The sequence below is a fragment of the Vespula vulgaris genome, chromosome 24 (assembly GCF_905475345.1).
Source record: "Vespula vulgaris chromosome 24, iyVesVulg1.1, whole genome shotgun sequence".
Taxonomy (NCBI): Eukaryota; Metazoa; Arthropoda; class Insecta; order Hymenoptera; family Vespidae; genus Vespula; species Vespula vulgaris.
The window spans coordinates 797207-816018 of NC_066609.1; the positions used below are offsets into that span (position 1 = coordinate 797207).

Consider the following 18812-nt stretch of genomic DNA (forward strand, 5'->3'; position numbering starts at 1 on the left):
TATAATTTATAATTTCGACAATTTATATCGTTTTCAAAAAAATTTGTTAAAACCAACCATGCCTTTCTTCTCTTTTATCGAATCAAATATCAATGATCTTTTTTATACGCATACATTATGAATAACCCTTTAGGAATTGATCGTATTCTTATGAAAAAAGTTTGGTTAGAAATCTACCGACAAATAAGATTTCATCGAATTACCGAACACACTGGTTAGAGGAGATACAATTCGCTCTATTCACGGCATATAAGTCCTATATATAGATATATATACATATACATATATGTATGTCACAGCGAGGTGGTGTGTTCACGGTTCATGTAAGCATAAGCGCCTAAATATTAATTACGTTACGAATGTTTTTGCCGGAGTAACACTCATGTGATGGAAGGTGTGATCAAGAACGTATCACGAATGACTAAACACAAAGAAAATGGGAGTCCTCGTTAAGTATAGATCTCACAACTTGCAAACAAGTAGCACCGATGGACGCGGCCATGTTTCCTGGTAGCAGAAATCTTGCCCATTAATAATTCAGGAATTTTGAACCACGAAGTGGAACGTGCAGAATGCCGAAATGCGATGTGAAAACAAGATATCTACCAGCTATGTTCGCGTGGACAGTTCTACTCGTCACTACGACACTTTTCTTTTGCTTCCCGTAAGTTATGCTTCGGTTTATCGTGTCGTCGACGATCACGACAGAAAGTTTTACCTTATTTATTCTTTACCTTATACATGGATCATGTTTATTGTTCTTTATAGTTACACTTGTATTGTCTTGATCATATATACAGGTGTCAGTATTATGTCTTTCGGTGGGGTACATGGGTGCCAGCGCTTCAAGGAGTAATTACTTTCTTTGTACTGACGAATTTTACTCTGGCCACATTCATGGATCCAGGTGTTATACCGAAAGGTAAATAGATTTTGTTAGAGTTTAATTGTACAGAGTTAAAAGATGATTTACAAAGAGTTGTGCGTTCATAACAGATCTTACCTGTACGATATCTCTTTTTAAGCTCCTCCTGACGAAGATCGGGAGGATGACTTCAGGGCTCCATTGTATAAGAGTGTTGAGATCAATGGCATTACAGTGCGTATGAAATGGTGCGTTACGTGCAAATTTTATAGACCACCTCGTTGTTCCCATTGTAGTGTTTGCAACCATTGTATCGAGGTATGATTTTATTATGTATACGTATACGTATATTCTATTTGTATTAAACTTTGTTTTAATATCTCTTTTATACTTTTAGACATTTGATCATCACTGCCCGTGGGTCAACAATTGCATTGGCAGAAGAAATTACAGATTTTTTTTCTTTTTCCTTCTATCCCTTAGCTGTCATATGCTTAGTATATTTGGACTTTGTTTGTATTTCGTATTGGAGCATAAACAACAGTTAGGAGAAGTGGACACGATTGTTGCGTATCCTTCCATGATACAGCCAATAAATCTTGTTATAATCTGTACATACGATTCCAAATTAAGGTCTTGAAATATCGTTTTTCAAGTATTATATTCCTTAATTTAAACACAGGCTTGTGCTGATGGGTGTGGTAATATTGCTGTTTATTCCAATTTTTGGATTAACAGGCTTTCACGTAATACTTGTTTCTAGAGGAAGAACAACTAACGAACAGGTAACAGGCAAGTTTAATGGAGGTTACAATCCTTTTTCGAAAGGATGTTTACAAAATTGTTGGTATACGCAATTTGGACCACAATATCCAAGGTGATATATTACACCGTTTTTATAATCGAGATTACGTATCTAGAGTTTCTTTTTAATTATTTATTTATTAATTTACAGTCTAATTAAGCCTGATAAATATTCAGGAAAGCGGCGTGGCGCGTGTACATCTGAGATATCCACCATAGACAGTGAGAACCAGGTAAAAACCTACATGGATAGCAGCAATGGTGTTAGAAATGCCAGTTCAAATGCTTACAATAAGGTAAGAGCTAGTGCAACTTTGCTGAAAACTTCTTGCTTCTGTATACAAGAAGAAACTTATTAAGGCAATGGTCTCTTTTCCTTGGCATGCCTCTTGATGCTGTTTCTGCAATGTGCTTTCTTTACGCAGTAGATGTACACAATACACGGTTGGATTCCTATTACATTTGGCTCCACTACATCCTCTTCTTACAAAATTAATAGAATTTGTCTAATTTTAGCTATAAGCTTGGTTTCAAATCATTGTAAATGATATCTGTAATGTATTTGTTCAAAATGCTTAGCTATGATTGATCTTCCATACCTCAAACATTTTTAAAATTTCATCTAATCTTGTAATTTATGTCCTTAGAGTACTACGAGCACAAGTGAAGATTCCTTTTCCATTATCAATTTCCAATTCAGATAGCAGAAAGGTGTTGATTTTATTTGTATGTCTATTCCTGCCCATCCTAACTAATGCCTCTGCCTGCAGAATATTTACTATGTATGATAATTGTCATGAATATTTATCTTATAATACTATATCATTACGCACATTGTGTGAAATATACTCCATAATTATCGTTTATAGTTATCCCCTGGTCGAGATGGTTCAGACACAGATATGGAACCAACTGCATCTCAATCAGCAGATTGCGAGCCTACACCTCCCTTACAAAGACATGGTTCTAAAAGTAATTTCTTTTTGCCACCCGTGGAAAGTAACGAATCTCCTAGGCATCCTCAGCCACCACAACATCGTCATCCAATACATTATCCTAGAGGCAGTCCTCATCCAAAGCCAAGGTAAAAAAAAAAAAAAAAAAAAAGATGTTGAGACTTTTCCTATTACGAATGGATTTCATTCATATACGATTATAATTTGATTAATTTTTTTGATAGAGGGATGAATGGATCGCGTAGTCACACACCAGACCCTTTATCACCGGAAGTAACCGGTTCTCCTGCTACGGCTCCTCAACGAAATCAGGGTCAAGGAGGTGCTAGTCCAACAATGCAACAACGTATTAAAGCTATCGGAGTACCTACACCACTTGCCATTTCCAGTCCCATACGCAGGTATGCTGAGATTTATTAATTACATTATCAAATCTAAATACATGGTTGTGCCTACAGCCCCCAACTCAGGGACATTAAATGCAGACTTATATATATTGAAGTTCACTAAAATCAATTTTCTTAATACCAATAATTTCTTAACGGATACTAAATTGAACTAATGCTTATCGATAACTTCAATCTTGGAATAATTAACTACTGGAATGTACAATCAATGAAAATATTAACTTTCTTCTAAGACTTGTAACATTCTTCTCATTGCACAAAAATTATCTCAATGTAGAGAGCAAGAGGGAAGCGCCACACTAGTAATAGTTATATTGCATCTTTCAAGCACGCTGCCAATATAAAATGGATAATTTCTGTTTTTTAAACATACCTCTTGTCACCTATTTCAAACGTCACCTCGTTTTACAAAATTCCCTTTTTTCCCCTCACTTTAAACACCTCACTCTTGCTCTTGTTACTCTTCCTTTTCTTACACCACTCTTTTCACCGTCCTTCTAAACGAAGGAACCTGTCAAAAAGACGATTGTGCGATGTAGTTCACAATAAGATTGTAGAAGGTTAGTTTCTCTGCATGTACATACTACAAGATATATGGTATATAGATAAGTTTGTGTCCCACTGCAGGGGGTGGTAACTGCAAGGAGCTGCTCTCTGCCATCATGTTGCAACCTACTGCAGGTAAACACGAACTTCATCCTACGAGGAAATATCGTAGTTTACAATTGTGCTTTCTTGCATAATGATTTATAAAGATTGCATTTGAAAGAATTTATAAAAAAAAAAAAAAAAAAAAAAAAAAAAGACAAAAAAAAACAAAAAAAAAACAAAATAAAAAATATTACCAACAAGTTCTTTTACATATGATACACGTACATACACGTATACACAAGCGACACGCACGTTGAACACTTACATGTATTTCTTAGGTTCGCTATATGTTTTACTTTCCTTCGATAGATGCTAATTTCTTAACAGGAATGATGCGCTGCTCTCTCTCCTGTATGTCTCGCCAGAGCCGTATTTGTATGGCTACAATGCTCAGCACTCGCATATATTATTCATATTGGTTCACTGTACTGTGCATTTGTCGATTATATCAAATCCATCGCATCGTTTGATAAGCTCAGAAACCGAAACGGTCAATCTATGTTACAGATCCAATCCAGGTACACCGACGCAGGTTCGTCGGCCGGACTTTATAGGAGTGAATGAAACACCAACGTATTATGACGTTCAACAGGGAAATAGTATTGGAGTTGGTGCAGGTGGTACCGTCGTTACCGGTTATAGTCCGCAACGACGTTTTTTATCGGAGAGCGAGCTCGTCCGTCAGGGTGCCGATCACTCATATTCAAGAACCAACAATACCGTTGACAACATTCGAGAACTTGCAGGATCTCCACAGCGTGGCGCCTACATGTGGAAAGATAATTCACCAGGCAGCTACCAAGTTCAACAAGGAAGCACATCATCGACAACAGCACATCAGTCTCCTTCTCAAAGACCACCACCTCCTTATGATTATTATCGCTCGAATCCAACTAGTCCCACTCAACAATCTTATACTACAGCTCCAAGAGCAGCGTATCATCCTGCTATGAGAGGTGGTGTCCCAGTCTTCCCACCCCATCAGCCACATCAGCAATCACCACAAGTTAAAAGAAAGGCTGTGATGGCGACGCCTACTACACCTACGTCAGGAGATACCAGACGTAGACCAATGTCATTCGTAAGAGCATTAGAAATGACGGATTCTATGGAAATGGTCTCGGCTCCTAACGATCCAAGGTCGCAAAGGCCTACCACACCAACACCAGATCGAGCTAGTGTCTATGATATGAGTTACGAGATATCCGTATAGCCCATCTTTCCAGTCTCCGTACAATCCTACCGTTGGACGGAGAGAGTGCAAATATTGTTACCCTTATGCGTCTCTCGTTCAAATCAAGAAGGAACGTACATCACTTATAAAATATCCGTCTGAAGGGGGAAAAAAGCAAGCAGTAGCAGCAGCAGCAGCAGCAGCAGCAGCAGCAGCAGTAGCAGCAGCAGCAGCAGCAGCATTCGTTGATATCGAAATAACATCAACGATGTGAAATCCTATCGGTCCAGTCTCTTACATATATATACAGTCATTTGTCATCTATATTATTCGTACATTAACGCCAATCAAGAAACTATTATTTTCTCGAAGAGACTAGAGTTAGCGTGATCACGTAAATTCTATTATATTTGTAAAATCGATAATGATGATGATGATGATGATAATGATGATGATGATTGACGATAATTATAATGCTAAAAAGTAATGATGATGATGATTGACGATAATTATAATGTTAAAAAATAATGATGAGATGAGGGTAATGGTGATGGTGATGATGATGACGATGATGATGATGATGATGATGATGATGATGATGATGATGAGATGAGTGTGTGAAAACCGTTATTATATTATAAAGGCGGCTAACTAGAGCCATAAGCGATGTTACAATAATCAACGTGCATATTTTAAAAAGAAAAAGGGAGAGGGGGAGGGAGAGAGAGAGAGAGAGATAACAGATTAATGCCGAATTATTTTCCATTGCGAACTCGCATACCAAATAGAATATAATACCACACGGAGACATTTCATTCTCCGTTCCATCATATTTTGGGACTTTTACGACGATATAACGTAAACTATAAACGTGAAAAGTTTTTCGCGTTATAAGAAAAATTCTGTGTAAAATAATCGTGAAATGTGTAGTAAATTTTTAATATACATATATATTTAACAATATTTATACGTAAATGATAAATATAAGACTTTATATAATTTCACCTATATATTTGTTATGGATCCACATCATTTTATTATGTACGTGCCCACTTATAAGACTTTGATTTTTATGAAAAAAAAAAAAAAAAAAAAAAAAGAAAGAAAACAAAACAAAAAAAAAGGAGAAAAAAAGAAGTCAAACGAACGAACAAACGAACAAACAAACAAACAAACAAACAAAAGAGAAAAAAGAAGAGAAATTTTTTGTGAATGTAAGAGAAGTATGCGAGTGAATGAGAGCGCATGTTACGCATGGCGAGAGTTGAAGAAAACAAACAAAAAAAAAAGAAAAAAAAAACCATAGAATACAGTCTTAGGTACATATGTACATATATCTCGCTGAATATATACACACACCAAGTAAATGCTACTTTGCGAAAGTAGAAAGCAAAAGAAGCATTTGATTTGTGATCCGAAGAAAAAAAAAAGAAAGAAAAAAAAAATTTGTAATATACACTTTCGCGTAAATTGAACGATATATATATATATATATATATATATATATATATATATATACATATATATATATATTTATATAAAATTTGCTGCTATTATTCAATTTGTAATATTATCTCGGCTTTTCAATGTATATGTCAATTTCGACATATATGTGTATATGTGAGGCTTGTAACAACAAGAGCAGACTGTAAAATTATTGCTAAACCTTTGCATAAACGCACTTCGTTTATAATGGAATCGATAATCCACGTACTATTTGATAGCACATATCGTTCTGCTAAGTAACGATGATAGAACATCGAAATTTCGAGTTGTCAAATTTTCAAAGATATATATATATATATATACATATGTATGTATGTATGTATTTATGTATGTATGTATCTATGTATGTATGTATTTATATATATTTGTTATTTGGCAAAAGGAAACTATTCAAACATTGTAAGAAGTCCTTCCATGTCAAACGCTTTTTAAAAGAACAAGAGAATGTGTTGTTGCCCGCCGTTTAAGATTTAGCTTCCATATATTCATTTTTATATTTGGAGAAAAGAGATCTGTGCCAAAATAGTATATCCATTGCCCTTTCCTTCCTTCCTCTCCTCCCTTTGCCCTTTTCCTTTAAATACTATGACAAAGATAAGGTGTAGATTCGGTTGCACCACTTTTACTAGAAATTTAAGTGACTCTTTTAAAGAAAATAATAATAATAAGAATGACAACAACAACAACAACAACAACAACAACAATAATACTAATAATAGTAATGATAATAATAATAATAATAATAATAATAATAATAATAATAATAAAAGAGAAAAAAGAAGGCACGCCTTAATAACGAGCTAGAACGTAATAGTTGTTAGCGACTGTTTTTTTTTTTTTTTATTTATTTATTTATTTTATTTTTTTTCTTCCTTGTTTTCTCTTAAAGCTCCACTTGAATTTGCAGTGAAGATAGTGCAATCCCGAGACGATTGTAGTGTTATTATTAAAATGCACTTTAAATGAGAAAAAGATAGAAGAAATGATAAGAGCAAAAAGAAAGAAAGGAGAACGCAACAACGGTACAACACAAAGAAAAAAAAACAAACAAACAAACAAACAAACAAACTGATTAAGAAAAATAATGCATAAGATTTGTGACGAATGTTTAGTGTTTATAACTTGGTGTACTTGTACATAAATACTGCTCGTTATTATCACTTAAATGTACATACATATACATTTCGGTACTTACGTATCGTCTACGAAATAAAAGTCATGAAATATAGTTCATCGTATATCTATTGCAATTAATTCGAAAGTTTTTGTCAAGCTTTTTCACGTTCTGTGTCGTTAGCCAATTTTCGAATTTACCGCCAGACGAAGATAAGTGTTCAAAAACGCATCTGTCTCCAAAGAGAGAAAGAGAGAAAGAGAGATACGAGACATTCATCGAATATTTTCACTCTGAATTTCTTTATTAATATGTATATATATATATATACATACACATATATGTATTGAATATATTTAATAATTATTTATCTAAACGAGGAATTTTAGTAACAATGATTTTTTCATAAAATTATATTACTATAGGTAAAAATGTTAGACATTTTAAATAACAGTTCTCGATTTTTCCATGTAGATGGCATTGCTATCGAGTTCGACGTACGCTAGTTAAACTCCTTGTTATGGTGCAGCGTGAGGCGAAAGTAGCATAGCGGTAACCGTAGTACTGCTCGTTCTTCGTACTGCTTATCATTTTATATATTATTGTTATCTCATGATAAAGTAACAACAATGTTATTATTTTCGAAGTAATCGATCTTATTTATAAAACTAAACATATAGGCTAACGCATTGAAGATTTTGTAGGTAATCTTCGAAAAAATGAAGTCGATATGTGTCTTTGACTCGCGCCAAGTGCTGACCTAAAAGCAGACCTTGAATGCTTATAATACGAGTGTTATCTGTCACTATATAAAGAGAAAGAGAAAGAGAGAGAGAGAGAGAGAGAGAGAGAGAGAGAGAGAGCACATCGAACTATAACGATCGTCTGTGCTCTTCGTTAGAGTTTGCTAATCGTCGTGAAGGTGCGATGAAGTAAAGCTGGAGGATGATGGGCGATCAGTTTCGTAGTAAAGTGGAGCAGTACTCGCCAAAATCATCACCGAGGGGTGCACGTTCCCCTGTTGTTTCTCGTCAAGACTCGACAGGGACCCTCAAAACGACGATTTCCCTCGGAAAAAATCCTTCCATCGTCCACAGTGGTCCTTTTTACTTGATGAAAGAACCACCTGGTAATATGATTTGTTCTGTTATCGTTATAACATATCTTTGAAGTACCACGACAGCAGTAGTAAAACGTTAGTTGATTGTTACGACTTCTTTCTACATTCGTCAACAATTTATTATGAATTTATTTTAGGGGAGAGCGAACTTACTGGAGCAACGAATTTGATGGCATATTATGGTTTAGAACATTCCTACAGTAAATTTAGCGGTAAAAAACTTAAAGAACAATTATCGTCTTTCCTTCCCAATCTACCTGGTAATATCGATACGCCTGGTCATCAAGACAACAGGTAATATTACGTGTTATTTATGTCGTATGTTCTTTACCGCGTTTTCCTTTTCATGATATCAATTGATTTGTCAATGTATTTCACAGTTCATTGAGGTCTGTGATAGAGAAACCTCCAATTGGTGGTAAAGAATTATTACCATTGACTAGTGTGCAATTAGCTGGCTTTAGATTACATCCAGGGCCAGTAAGATTTCATTATTCATTATTTATACGTTCATTCTTAGCGTTACAACGGAAGAAAGAGTTACCATCGCTAACTGTTCTTTTTATAGTTACCGGAGCAATATAGATACGTAAATCAAGCTCCTCAAAGGAAACATAAGAACAAACATAAAAAGCATAAACACAAACCCGGTGAAATACCGACAGGACAAGAAACTGCTACGACGGATATTAGTAGTTCGGATACGCATGAAAAGAAACATAAAAAACAGAAGAGGCACGACGAAGAAAAAGAAGCAAGGAAGAAACGGAAAAAGGAGAAAAAACGAAAAAAACAAAAACATAGCCCCGAGCATACCGGAGGACTCACTCCTTCTCAGCATTCCAATTCGTGATCTCTAATCTGTCAAATTCAGTTTTTACCTAATTTTTAATCTGACATCAAGGTTGATACAAATAAGTTATATCTATTTTCAAATACATATATACACATATATAAATGTGTTTCCTATTTGTATATAATCACAATTTTGTGATCCTAGGGATTTGATGGTCAAATTTATTAATACATAACTTTGAATTTGTTTTGTACAGTTTGATTGTGTTGTAATAAGATAAGTTTCTATATAACAATTTAAAGCGTTAATTATAATATAAGTTTAAATTATTTTTGAGCAATATTATCGATGTTTCATTCAAGTTTGTACAGATTATCTCTGATATAGCATAAAAATCAATTCTTTAATAGATTATTTCGTCAATTAATGATTCCTTTGCATCGAATCAACTGTTCGAACAAATAATCACGTTTGAAGAGAGCGTATTTTAAAGGATTAAAAATTTTCAAACATGTATAGTATTTATAAAGCATAGATAAAATTTATATAATTTAATAATATTTCGAGAATATTTCATTATCTTAACATTGACTTAATAATATTTATAAACCTTGTCTTATACTCTAGTTATTTAAAATAATTTAAGCTACTCCAAAAATAAAACTATTTTTATATCTCAATAACAACAAATAAGAAAAAATATCAGCAAGTATCTTATTTCTATCTAATCTAATCTAATTATAATTTAGTAGAAAATTTTAAAAAGGGGAAACCGTTTCTACAAACTTTTCAACCAATAAGAATGCACCTTAATTCAACAATGAGTTAAACTACCAACTAAAAATTGTAACTCGAACAGGGAACTAAATATTCCCAAGATACTTTTTATCAATAATCACAATTTTTATTTATAAATATTATACTGATTTTTTAACTTCGATTTGTATATATTTATCCGTTTATAGTATCGTATATGATCAGAGTTCGTTATATGTATTATGAGTACTTCCGGTAAACATCAGCAACTTCCGATAGTGAAGCAAAGCTCGATCTCAGTCTGGCGACAACACCTCGAGTTATTTCGAGTATTGTAGGCGGTTAATTTCCCGCCATTACTTGCTCTTTTCACGAAATAGTTCTTCGGTCATAAAGAAGCAACATGACGGACAACCGTAAGTAAACGAGATTAATTACGATCATAATATTATTTAATTTTCACGTAACTATATCGATTTTATAAAAAAGATTCAATTATGGAAGAATGTTCTACATTTTAAGAGAGCTCGATGACGCTCCATGGAAAAACTTCAATATTATTCACGCATCTAAATGCATCGTTATTATTACCTTTCATTTACATTTTTATATACAACGTTATAAATAATAAATTATTTATCTAGAATAATTTTTATTTCGTTTCTTTTTTTGTCGAGATTAAATTACGTTATATACATTTTTAGAATCGCATCGTTGAAAATTAGAAGTGTACCGATCGATATATAATATATAAGCCGCATTGTGTATCAGTGTAAATCGTTCATTTGTTTAAACGTTTTCTTCTTTTCGTTTTTATCTATCAATGCGCGATGATCGAAAGATCTGTATCTTTCAATGCATTTTATTATTTTCACCATGGGCGTGTTTTAATATATTTGACTATTTATTTAATATATTTTATCAATTGTATATTTAAGTATCGAAAATTATGGATCCATGATTGATGTCAAAGTAGGTGATATATATATTTAATTATTTGTCTAAAATATTTACTTGAGAAATATTGAAATATATTTTCAATTGGAATTATATATATGTAAATAACGATTGTTATCGTTTGTAGAGTATTCAAGTTACCAACAACAGGGATACAATCAATATAGTCAACCCCCTCCGACAACAGGACAGGATACATCTTATCCGCCACCTTCTACCGGTGGTGGTAATTATAATCAATATAGTCAACCTCCTCCAAACACTGGAGGCAGTTATGGGAGCTATGGCAATGTTTATACCGGAAGTGGTCAAGATTATAATCAATCGCCAGGTCAGGGTAGTTATGGACAAAACAGCTACAGTGGTGGAAGTAACTCCGGAAATAGCGGTAGTGGCAGTTATGGAGGAGGAAGTTATGGTCATGGAGGAAGTAGCAATAATAGTGGCAGCGGTGGTGGATACAGTCGCAGCAACTCTGGTGGAGGATATGGCGGAGGTACGACTTGTAATTAATATGGAAAAAAAAGAGAATGTTTCTTTAGTTTTGTTTTTGTCTAGTAAAACAATGTTTACATTGTTAATAGGTCAAGGTGGTGGTGGAGGAGGTAGATATGGCGATCGTGGAGGATATGGTGACCGCTCTGGTGGAGGATACAAGTAAGTATATTTCACATTTTCTATTCTACACAAAAAAAGCGAAAAGAACTATAATGCCAACAGCATACCTAAGGCTGTACATACAATATTAATCGATGAAGAGGTAAATCTGTTTATTAAGGTATGAAATCACATTCTTATGACAGTTATGAAAAGTATTGAAAACTCTTCTTGTGTCTTTGCAAATGGTCTCATGCCCATTGGGCGTTAATATGTTTGAAGTGTGCCTACAGGTTTAACACAGGTATAACTGGTAATAAAGGTAAAAACAGGTTGTATATGACAAATGACGTAAAATGAATGCTATGTATGTATTACATAGTGGTTCTGCATTATTGATAAAGAGATATAAATATGATGCGTACATACATATGTATGTAGATGTTTGGTATATGTATATTTTATGCATATACATGTATGTAGAAGTTATTAATTTATGATGTCAAGCGGTAGATACTGCCACTGTGGCCACTGTTAGGAACTTGCAGCTACTTAAGGTAGTCTAAACTGACAGTTATGGGTTGTTTAGAGTCTGTTATAAGAAGACTGTGTCTATTTAAGTCTGCTGGCTGGCGGTTTAATAAATCATGGATAATAAATTTAAGACAAAAACAGGGGTTTTTGACATAATTTTAATGAAATATGCTTTGACTTTATACATTATTATAAATGTTTAAGTAATGTACAAATGACCATTTTTTCCAAGTATTTACTGTTTACTTACAAGAGAAAAAGAGAAAGAAAAAACTTTTATTGTTCGCTTTTTACGGGTATTGTAAAGTTTCTATACATTTTACTTTCATATTTCTATTCCTACATATTTTCATTTAATAATGAAAATGAAAAAAAATATTTAGTTTTTAACTTGAACAGAGAATATACTGGGAAGTAGATCATTGAAATATTGTTTAGCGGAGCCATTACATACATTACAAAAACATTTCGATCTATTTTCACTAACATTATGATTGTGTAAAGATTTCTCTATGTATGACATGACTGACGAACGTTACATTACATACAGTATTAGCTTAAAATAATATGGTGACTACAGACATTTAGACAGTAGGTACATCAAGAAGAAAGATGGCGAGCAGCATTTGATTCGCCATGCATCGATTGATCAATCAGTCTGTCCATGAGTCGACTCATTGGTATATCTGCTTCTGTGTTTTAGCAGTGGCGGTGGCCGTGGTGGTTATAACAAAGGTAAATGCACCAGACTGTCTGTACTAGTCTGGTGCTATTCACGCTTTCACTCTAATATTTACAATCTAAATACTCGGTTACTTATATGAAAGGGCTGCTCTGCAACATTGTTAGGATGATATATCTCTGTGATATTATTTTTATACATATATACATAGAAAGATTATAAACAAGATATTTAAATATTTGGTAATTATTAGAAATAGAAAAAAAAAATGTGACACTCCTGTGGTAACACAAAGTTATCTTAATCACCAATTGCTTTTTGTTGCTTAAATTAATGAATAAATGAAGATAATAATATTTCAGGTAAATTGTAATAACGTAATTAAGTTATCATTCTGATAAGGAGATAACAAAAATTCATGTGTTAATGAAATTCATTAATATAAATTTAATCGAAGATGTAACAGATTTATTCTTACTAAATCGTATGTTAAGTTTTATATATATGTATATATATATATTGTAATTCTTTTTCAAATTTTTTAGTAAGAAATAATGTAAAATAAACTTTATTTCATATTATTTATTTCGAAGAAACTTAATATAGTATACACACGAATAAAAAGCATACTTGTATGTATAAATTTTTGTATTTAATTAAAGTAGGTACAAAAGGCAGCTGGTGAAATTTATTTCAATAATAATAATAATAACATCAATAAGTTTTTTCCCCAAAAGGATGTTGCAGAACAGGTTGTTGAAGGGTGAAAAATAATGCTGCAGCCCTTTTGTATGTTAAGCTGCAACCTTGTGTTACTTACATACTATTATACAACTGATAAGGGTGTTAGGGTCAGAGAGTATTAGTATAATTATTTGGTATGAAGGATGGATCTGTGGAAACGAGAAAGTATTCTCATATCTACAAACTTATGTGCTGAAGAGGTTAAAAGAAAAATAATGTTACTCAACAAAACAAACTTGGAAATAAAAGAATGAAAAATCGCAATACAGGAACTTGCGCTTTATTGTAAGCGGACTAAAGAATATTTTGTAAGGTGCATGAAGTGAAGTGTTCACAGAAGCATAGCTCCCTTAGGGGTAATATTTCTGTGATAATTCTATTAAAAAAAAAACGTTTATATTTAAGATGTATATGTGTATTTTCTTTTTTTTTCTTATTATTACAAATAACATATACAATAACTCTTTTTTTAAAAGCTATTAAAAGAGATTTTCATACATTTATATATATATATATATATATATATATATATATTTATTATACCTCTATGTGTAAAAGGGATTGCGTATAATTTGTCACAACAGCACATTAAGTTAAAAATATTATCTAAGATCTCGAAATCAAAATTAAATCAAATATTATCAAATAATATGTAGTGGTACTTTACAGGTTTAATTAAACGGATGGCAATGCTGCTTGATATTATTAATAGAGAGAAAAGAGACAAATATTTATGCAATTATTCTTTATGTAGTAATCTATAGAAGTACACAAACGTATATACATTAACATAGGAAAATTTGAGGAGCAGTTTCAAAATCCCACATTTGCGCTCATTAAATATATAGTGTTCATTATTTGAGATATAAGAAAGTGCATGCTGAAAAGTGGTTTAAGGAAATTTCTATTATTAGAAAATTACTTATGGGTATTAAAACGTAGTGTTGTAATAATTCAATCAATTGGATCAAATAAAAAAAATAAATATTATTGATAGAAGTGACTTCATTTAATTATCATAACAATAACTAATTGAATTTAACAATTCCTGTCTTGTGGTTTATTTAAAAAAAAAAAAAAAAGAAAGAAAGAAAAACAGCAAGAAAGAACTTCTATCTCTTTTGGATAGATACAACACTTTTCATACATTATTAGATTAGAATTGAGTAGACTTAGGGCCAGTAGAGTCGAAAATATTACCTTTTACACTTAAGAATATTTGTCTGTGCACATTTGAACTCTTTTTACGTTCCAGGGGGCTACGGTGACCGTAACAGTGGTGGCGATGGAATGGTCGTACAAGAAGATACCATTTTCGTGTCTGGTATGGATCCATCTATCTCAGAAGAAGAGATTTGTGAACATTTTGGAGCCATTGGACTTATCAAGGTGAGTTCTATCAAAACGATGTAAGACTCTAATTAAATTTATAATATATATGATCACTTCATTCTATAAAAAAATCTTTCTTTAGCACGATAAACGTACCGGAAAACCAAAAGTGTGGATGTATAAAGATAAAAACACTGGAAAATCTAAAGGAGAAGCAACGGTCACCTACGATGATCAAAATGCTGCACTCTCAGCGATAAGATGGTTCGATGGGAAAGATTTCAAAGGTTGCAAGATTAAAGTACAAATAGCACAACATAAGAGTAGTTGGCAAGGTAACCGCAGTAGTGGAGGTCGTGGAAGTGGTGGTAGAGGAAGAGGAGGTGGTGGATTTGGTGGACGTGGAGGAGGTGGTGATCGAGATGATCACCATCGTGGAGGTGGTGATGATCGTCGTGATGGAGGAGGACGAGGTGGTGATTGGAGGTAAATTATTAAGAATTACAATTTTTTAATTTATAAATAAATATCTTAAGTATGATTCTTCATTCGTTTTTTCTTTCATAGATGTCCAAATCCAGATTGTGGCAACACAAACTTTGCTTGGCGAGATCATTGTAACCTTTGTAAAAGTTCTAAGCCAGAAGGAGCAGGTAGCGGAGGAGGTGGTGGTGGTGGTGGTGGTGGTGGCGGTGGTGGTGGCGGAGGTGGAAGAGGAGGCGGTGGTCGTGGTGGTGGTGATCGAGGTGGTCGCGGTGGTTTCAGAAGTGATAGAGGTGGTGGACGAGGAGGAGATAGAGGAGGAAGAGGTGGAGGTTTCCGTGGTGGTGATAGAGGTAGAGGAGGTGGAAGAGGTGGACCAATGAGAGGAGTAGGAGGGTAAGTTGTATCTTTTATTTTTTATTACTTAATTTCCACTATCTCGTATAACCTAAAGAACTTTAATATATATATATATATATATATAATATATAATATATTTATTTTATTTCAGACGCGGAGACAGAGACAGAGATCGTCAACGTCCCTATTAAATTTGTATTCGCATAATAATTCGAAATATCGCCTGGCAACAGTCTTAATACATACATATTTTGTACGTACTCTTCTCGAGTTGTGTACGTTATTTCTTAATGAAATAATCATGTGTTATACTCCATCATTACCATTCAGTTTTGTCACACAGTTTTTATATTTACAAAACAAGAGGATGAGGCTATGTACGTTTTACATTCATGCAAATAATAACCTTCCATGTAAAGTTAACTTTTAATAAATAAGACATTAGTCTAGTACACATAAAAAATAAATTACAAAGAAATGTCTAAAAAATGTTGTGTTTACCTTATTATTAATTTAGATATATATTCATATTATATATATATACATTATATATATATATATATACACATATACATATACATGTATGATATTATATACAAATATTTCATATATCGTAAAAATAAACTTTCTAGAAGAATAAAGCCACGAAATAAAAACTCGGAAAATTTGTTTATTGAAAGTTAAAAATATACAATAAATTTATATGCATGTACATATCTTGTATAAATCTAATACAGAAATCGTAATTCATAGAAGGAAGTGACAATATTGACGACCCAAATAATTACATTGTACCATACCGGCGGATATAACGTTTTATAAGTACTTTAAAATAGTAAACGAGCACTAATCATTTAACTTGCTCTTCGTAGTAAATATAACTTTGTATTATTATGTTTTTTTTTGTTTATGAACTATATAGATATACGTATTGGGTGTGTATGTTCGTGTGTCGTGTTCATCTATCATAGATCTTATACTAATGAATATGTTTTCTTTCCCTATCCTGTTAACATAGAAATTATCATAATATATGAAGATCAAGAGAGAAAGAGAGAGTATATACGTTCTATCTTTAGAATTCTAACTTTCTACAACATGGGAAAAGAAAGTTATATAAACGGTGCTGCAGTTAGAGCGTTAGTAGGACACAGAACCCACATACACATGTGAAAGAATTTTTGATTATGATCCTTACATTTTTATTTTGATAAAGGTGGTCCTCTTAAATTTTAATCAAAGTGGTTATAAACATTGAATAAAAAAGATAATATATTTGAATAAAAATAAAGAAAGTTATATTTATATATGTATATATATATTCATCTCTTGATTCTTTTATCTCTGGAAAAAAATTAGTAATTTATCCAACAGTATAAAATCTATGGTATCTATCTATGGATTAGATGAAGACCTCTAGGATTATGGATTTACTTGGATGCTGTGATATTTTGCAGTTCCCGTAAACGCGTTTTAATCTTTACGTTTACGCTGTTCCCTCGAAATTTCCTATAAATAGAGTCAATTGGAACAGTTAGAAGATCTTTTATATTTTCTACTATTATTTTTATAATTTATATTTCTTTACCTTTTGCGTAAGAATCACTAGCAAATGACGGAATACGCCAATAAAGTCCATGAAAAGATCCAAAGAATGCACGATGAAATCTTTGTTACCCATATGATGTTTTGCAATAATCAATTGTGTGTCGTAAATAATGAAACCACACATTAAGAAAAATCCGGCATAGAGATGCGCTTGGTAAATATACTGGGAGTGTAAGAAGAGATTTATAAAGGAGAAAAATAACATGATATTTAGCATGCTGAATATGATACCACCAAGATATAACCAGCGACCTCGTTCAGCCAAAAGTGCAGAAATACTGAACGACACAAAGAGGAGAGTGGTGCCTGTTGAAATATAAGATAACCAGAGTTACTAAAACACGTTTTGCAAAGGACATAAATTATCTATAAGCTTTCGTAATATTATTTACAGACCTACTAACGCTGTCACAACAATGGAAGGATCAATATTAATCACGATCTCTAGCAAAGGACCAAGTCCTAATCCAGAGAAAAATGCGAATCCTAAGAGATAGCCAAGACGTAATTTTTGATTTTTTCCATTGTCTGGCGTAGACATCAAAGCAAAAAATATTCCAAGTGTACCAAAAGTAGTAAGCAAGTTAGCCTGTAAGAGCTGTGTGTACATGTGTACGTAAGCTCCTACGGCAGCTGATATCGTTGACAAGGATAAACAACCGTAAACATTTTTTAAATGTTTTCTAACCGGTTCATCCCTATAAACAAATGAAGATTACGTATAATAAATTCGTCATTAAATGGTATGAAAAGCAACAACAACGACAAAATGTTTTTTTTTTTTTTTTATATATATAATAAAAAATATCATATTAACATTTAAAGTCAACAAGACGATATTTTTAACATTTCAAAAGCGATAACAAAAGTAGAATAGATAATGAAGAAGATTAAGATAAGATTGCTATAGATATTACGTTACAGTAAATAACTCTAAACGCGTAGAATGTAAAAACGACGAAATTAGCTTCGAAAAAAAAAAAAAGAAATACTTCTTACATCATCGAAATACAGATAATGGAAACGTTTCCTATTTATAATATATTTCGATAAAGTTATTGTAAGGACCTAAAGTACAAGAAATGAATCTAATTATTATCTTGCTTTTTAAGATGACCATAATGTCCCCTTTAATAATACTTACAATTTGTTATTGAAGGAATTTATGAAAGTATTGAATGTCGCCGCCATAATTTCGCTCAACAGTTCTACAAGTCACTCTCTCTTTGAAACAACTCACTGATTACTGTCGTCCTCGTAATTTTATGCGAATCGAGAATGATCATGAATTGTCGAAGTACTTCTTTTCGAGGACACGTCAGTGATATTTCTGTGCGTAAATTTCGTTGTCGCTTCTCATTGGTGG

At 32.8% G+C, this 18812-nt stretch overlaps 4 protein-coding genes across 6 annotated transcripts; 3 read left to right on the plus strand and 1 right to left on the minus strand.

The window, feature by feature from the left end:
- The first annotated feature begins 269 nt into the window (after positions 1-269).
- LOC127072039 (palmitoyltransferase ZDHHC8) lies at positions 270-7591 on the plus strand. The gene is made up of 9 exons (XM_051012075.1): positions 270-664; positions 801-922; positions 1026-1183; positions 1263-1435; positions 1548-1742; positions 1821-1965; positions 2539-2753; positions 2850-3026; positions 4191-7591. The coding sequence occupies exons 1-9, from the start codon at positions 573-575 to the stop codon at positions 4894-4896; spliced, it is 1983 nt and encodes a 660-aa protein (XP_050868032.1). The 5' UTR covers positions 270-572; the 3' UTR covers positions 4897-7591.
- Positions 7592-7745: 154 nt separating this feature from the next.
- LOC127072045 (mediator of RNA polymerase II transcription subunit 19) lies at positions 7746-9651 on the plus strand. The gene is made up of 4 exons (XM_051012084.1): positions 7746-8606; positions 8735-8891; positions 8978-9077; positions 9166-9651. The coding sequence occupies exons 1-4, from the start codon at positions 8423-8425 to the stop codon at positions 9448-9450; spliced, it is 726 nt and encodes a 241-aa protein (XP_050868041.1). The 5' UTR covers positions 7746-8422; the 3' UTR covers positions 9451-9651.
- A 746-nt stretch (positions 9652-10397) lies between these two features.
- Positions 10398-16800, plus strand: LOC127072042 (RNA-binding protein cabeza-like). 3 transcript variants are annotated; one of them, XM_051012078.1, is made up of 8 exons: positions 10398-10565; positions 11234-11602; positions 11691-11763; positions 12941-12972; positions 14919-15052; positions 15138-15481; positions 15563-15874; positions 15990-16800. In XM_051012078.1, the coding sequence occupies exons 1-8, from the start codon at positions 10553-10555 to the stop codon at positions 16027-16029; spliced, it is 1317 nt and encodes a 438-aa protein (XP_050868035.1). In that variant the 5' UTR covers positions 10398-10552; the 3' UTR covers positions 16030-16800. The 3 variants fall into 3 exon arrangements, with proteins under 3 accessions (XP_050868035.1, XP_050868036.1, XP_050868037.1); XM_051012079.1 differs by having other exon boundaries at positions 12944-12972; XM_051012080.1 differs by lacking the exons at positions 10398-10565; positions 12941-12972 and having other exon boundaries at positions 11240-11602.
- On the minus strand, positions 16489-18800 carry LOC127072046 (probable Bax inhibitor 1). Its single transcript, XM_051012085.1, has 4 exons — positions 18591-18800; positions 17843-18144; positions 17427-17752; positions 16489-17347 (listed from the first exon to the last, which is right to left on the minus strand). Exons 1-4 carry the CDS (start codon positions 18635-18637, stop codon positions 17312-17314), a joined length of 711 nt encoding a protein of 236 aa, XP_050868042.1. The 5' UTR covers positions 18638-18800; the 3' UTR covers positions 16489-17311.
- Positions 18801-18812: the final 12 nt, after the last annotated feature.